Source organism: Dendroctonus ponderosae, unplaced genomic scaffold (assembly GCF_020466585.1).
Source record: "Dendroctonus ponderosae isolate FM_Combo_2020 unplaced genomic scaffold, Dpon_F_20191213v2 Dpon_F_20191213_4, whole genome shotgun sequence".
NCBI lineage: Eukaryota > Metazoa > Arthropoda > Insecta > Coleoptera > Curculionidae > Dendroctonus > Dendroctonus ponderosae.
In genome coordinates, this window is record NW_026018611.1 from 4,105,798 (window position 1) to 4,110,415 (window position 4,618).

At 36.7% G+C, this 4,618-nt stretch overlaps 1 protein-coding gene across 3 annotated transcripts in view; it reads right to left on the bottom strand.

Moving 5' to 3' along the window:
- LOC109544101 (osmotic avoidance abnormal protein 3) overlaps positions 1-4,618 on the bottom strand; it is a gene marked incomplete at its 5' end in the record, with an annotated part of 9,572 nt that overhangs the window by 1,718 nt on the left and 3,236 nt on the right. For 2 of the 3 annotated variants that reach the window (XM_048665712.1, XM_019914141.2), the window contains 12 exon segments: positions 614-693; positions 772-872; positions 928-1,215; positions 1,279-1,524; positions 1,584-1,822; positions 1,875-2,012; positions 2,064-2,254; positions 2,305-2,484; positions 2,540-2,625; positions 2,779-2,993; positions 3,052-3,201; positions 3,261-3,366. In XM_048665712.1, the coding sequence (XP_048521669.1) occupies positions 614-693; positions 772-872; positions 928-1,215; positions 1,279-1,524; positions 1,584-1,822; positions 1,875-2,012; positions 2,064-2,254; positions 2,305-2,484; positions 2,540-2,625; positions 2,779-2,993; positions 3,052-3,201; positions 3,261-3,332 (1,986 nt within the window). 3 annotated transcript variants of the gene reach the window in all.

Here is a 4,618-nt window from a genome sequence, read left to right on the forward strand (position 1 = left end):
TTCGAAAAAAGCAGCGTCATGTTCAAGTGGATTTTGCAACTCAAAAAAAACCACGCAAATCTAAAACTTCTTGAATTCAATCATTTTTTGAGAAACTGCAACATTTCCTCATCGATAGTTCACTTTCTAAAAAGACCATTTAGTTCTCTTTGCAATGATGTAAAAACGAGCGTTCTTGCTTATTTTGCTTCCGAGAATCATGCAAAACGGGACGGAAAACATGAAATTTTGCAATAATTTTACCACCCTTGCCTAAATCACCCTTGCACAAAACGACGATAATTTTTCTAATTTCATAGACAACAGAAGACTGTATTTTTTCTACATATCCCCCCCCCTGAATTTAAAGCTGTATCCGCCCCTGCTACTAGATGTGTTCTAGCGCTACAAATCGAGTGTTTTTTCTAGGAGATTTATTTTACCTCTAAAGTATAGTTGGCACTGGAATATTTTCGATCATGGTTCTGTCCTGTGCAATAAAGCAGCGTGCAACAAGAAATATCGAAAATGCATTAGCGGAAATTAAAAAAAATCAAGTAAAGGTCGATATCAATATAAAAAACACGTGTGAAAAATGCGGTAGCAAGCCAATAAACGGATTTGCATTTTTCACCTGCTCGACTGAGTTTTGCCTGCTGAGCGAGATTTCGCTGTTTAGCCTTGCTGGGGCTGTTTGAATGTCCGTAAAACGCCCTAAATATTATCTGAATTTTAATTTTTCTTTTGGCGTTGGGAAGAGCTTGAGATGCATTTTTTTAAATAGAAACTTACCAGCTGGAGGAAGTTTTGTTCTAGGAGTCACTAGGTCTGGTAGTTTATACCTCTGACTATCCTCAAGCCAAATTGCTTGTTCCTTGATCGAATCTAAGTCGCTGAAATCACAAGAGTTTCCCTTTTCCTTGGGGAATTCAAAATTTTGTCCCTTACCTATAATTGCAGTCCTTTTTCAAAGTTCCGGTGAGCTTTTCATTGATTTGCAACAAGAGTTTCGTTTTCTTCTCCTGCTTTCGTATGGTTTCCAAGTAGTCATCTCGCTCTCTTTGGAACTCGCTCTGGATGTCTTCGATCTCTTTTTCAAGCATTTTCACTTTGTATCTGTATTTTCGCAGAATGTCTGATTTCAGCTCCAATTCGTGACTGATGTCCTTGTATTGGTTCTGCAGAAGTTCCCTGTCCTCGTCCATGTCGATTTTGGCCAGCAAATGGGCAATCAAACTAAAATGAACATTAAAAATTCACCCCTTAAAATATCCGAGTTGCGAAAGTTGGATTAATTACTTGGCTCGTTTTTCTGCAGCGATTTTTTTCTTTAGTCGCCGCTCCGAGAGTTCTTTGTCGTTGGCTTTCTCGCCTCCAATTAGAGCTTTTTTCAGTGTCTCTATGCGCTTCATTACCTCATCGTTTGAGCTCACTTCCTTCTTCTTGTTATCCTTTATTTCGTCATTTAGTCGCCTAATATTGTCCTCATACTCGGTTTTGATGGTTTGAATTTGTCGTAGGACGCTTTCCTTTTCGTGTTTTTCGCTGCCGTTTCCAAACAATGTTAGTTTTTTGAGTAAAAATGGGGAAGTTAGTGTGTAAACCTTTCGTGCAAGTTCCGTAATTTTTCCATCTCCATCTGATATTCACTTAGCAGTTTGTCCCGTTTGGCGTCTAGTTCCATTACACGGGAGGACGGCTTCTTCCCCATTCCATCCCCTAGTTCTACGCAGTCAGTTAAGTCCACAACTCGCAAACCATCCGGCTCTTGTTGAGTTGTTAGCAGCAGCTTTAGCCTTTCGATTTCTTCTTGATACTGGCGCAAAATTGTGTCTTTGGGGTCCTGAAAGTTGGTTTTTATTAGTAGCTTTTGGGCAGATAATTGCCGTTCGCACCTCGTTGACTTTGGGTTTGTTGCTGATGTTTTTAGCGCGGTTTGCGTAACGAAGAGTGGACAAAGTTTCCATGTAGTCTCGATCTGCTGCGCTGATGCATGCTATCATTAGGGTTTTGGTGTTGCCACCCAATGAATCCTTAAATATATCACGATTATTTTAAAAATCACCGCTCCTGGTCCGTTTTACCTGCAATAGTCGCGTTAGTTTCGAGTCCCTGTAAGGAATATGTTTTGCTTTTCCATCAACTAAAGCGGAAATAACATTGCCAAGGGCGCTCAGAGACAAATTAATTTTGGTGGCTTCTTTCAGTCGGTCGCCTGTAGCTCCTGTTTTCGTTTGTCGTTCTGATCCAGCCAAATCGACCAGATTTAGTTTCCCTGAAAGCAATTGCTGTGGGCATTTTCAATGATTCGTCTAGTTTTTTCACCTTTTCTTATGCTCTGATTGTTGTTCACGTTACTTAGTTGTTCTATGCTAATGGTAAAAATGCTGTGACTTCTTGAGCTGTTTTGGTTCATGAGCGTCGCTCCAATCATTCGATTTTTCGAGCCCATATTCAAGTAGTGTTCGGCCTCTTGAGCGTTGTGTACTGGGTGAAGAGTTAAGCCTGGAAGTTTTGTTAATTTATTAAAATTTCCCGATGTTTAGCTTCTGGTATTTGCCTGGCACTGTCACTCCTTCGGTAGGTGTTTCTTTAAGACTAAGCGCATTGCTGCTAGCCATTTTATCATTTGGCACTAATAAATCTCTGAAATATGAAGCGTTTATTAAAAATTATTTAAAAATGGTCATCTAGTACTACAATTATTGGGTTTCTATTTTAAATAGTTTCTTATTTAAAGTCGATATTATTATTATTTCTTTTGCAAAAGGGAACAATTTCGGCGTGAAAAAATCGCACCTAATTTGTTCATTGTAAATTTCCAAATAGCTAATTAAAGCTAGATATTTCACTCCACTGGTAACTGCAATGGCTTCAAATGCATGTTCGAAAGCCCTGGAAATCACTCCTTTTTGGCTGCCATCCGAGCCCTTAATTCCTTCCATTGTGAAGGATTTTCCGCACCCTGTTTGTCCATAGACGAAAATTGTGGCATTGTAACCTTCCAAGACACTCTGAAAATGTTTTTTTTAGTGTACTTAACGGTGTTTCTATCAATAAAAAAAATCTTACCTCAACTAGTGGGTAGCAAATGTCGTTATAAATCACTTCAGTATTGGAGTTTTGATCGTAAGTCGAGTCGAAAGTGAATGTTTTTGGGAACGCTGGGCCTTCTCCTGGGTCCCATATTTCTACTATGGGATTTTGTATTTTGACTACGCACTGAAAGTTGAATTTTTCGTTCAGTAAAACAAAGAAAATATTTTTTTGGGAAATTAAACCTTGCAATTGGCGTCTGTTTCTCTTTTGTTGGCTGGCCGACATCGTACGATTACTCTAACGTTTTCCCCCATTTTGCTATAGATTTTGTAGTTGTAAAAGGATCATCTAAAAAAAACAACATAACATAATACTGGCATTCATAGCCATATAAAATCTATATTTAGTCATTAAGCAACCGATTTTTTCTCGGAATAAGTAAAAGTTTTGCGTGCTCATGAATGCAAATAATTTCTTATTGTTAAGCAGCGCTAAAAAGATAAATTGACCGATAAGTGTAAACTTCAAGTTTAAGAAAACTTGCACACTGGAATCGATAGAGAGTTAACATTCAACAATGTGATTTCTTGGGAATTGAGCGCACTTTTCCATTTCCCCAGATGGAAAATTAAGCAGAAACAAACTGCAACTACTTGACCTATATGTATGYCGCATTGTGAGTCTTTTTTAAATATTGAGTTAGTAAGTCGGGGATTTTCGAGCGTTTTCTTCCTGAATTTGTCCAGAGTAAGTTGAGTTTGTGATATTTAAAAATTATGGCTTTTTCTTCAAGTGTTGGGTTTTTAGTATTAAGATATATTCAATGTCGAAAATTTGGTTTTTTATTATCACTTTAAAGAGAACTTCTTGATATTTACGTTTTGATCCTGACGTTTCGCTAGCACGCATAGTTAGCATCTTCAGAGGTTTGTTGCACCACGTTTGTGCAAACCCAAAAGCCATTCAAAAACTAACTTGGACTGTTGATAAAATGATTACCATACTGTACTATTTTTACAATTTTACCATACTGTACTAAATTATGCAACACTGCAAGAATTCAATGAGCTTTCGGCCGAAAAATGCTTGTAAAAAATGATATGAAAAATTCAAGATCGTGTTAATATAGAGAAAAATACAAAAATTTAAATAATCTTTAAAGAATCGTTGAATTTGGGATTCTTAGGCCGTTGTTGGTAGGAATTTAATGAGATGATAATGATTGCAAATGCCATTTTGCCATATTTGGTTTAACTCGAAATTACATTTTGCTTGTATGTTTTGCAATCTATTTTAATCGGGCATATAAAATTCAGTCTAAATTGGATGATTCATAAATGGGTTTTATGAATTATAAAGACAAATTTATTCAAATGGAAATTATAAAGTGGTTATCATACTGTACTAAAGAATGAAACAGCGCAAGAGTTCAGTGAGTTTTCAGCGGAAAAAACGTCTGAAAAAAATTTCTTGAAAAATCCAAGAGCGTGTTAATATAGAAAAAAAGTCAAAATTGTTAAATAATATTTGAAAAATCGTTGATTTTGAGATTTTTAGGCTTAGGTTAAAAGGAATTTGAATCTGAAAATGTTTTGTAATA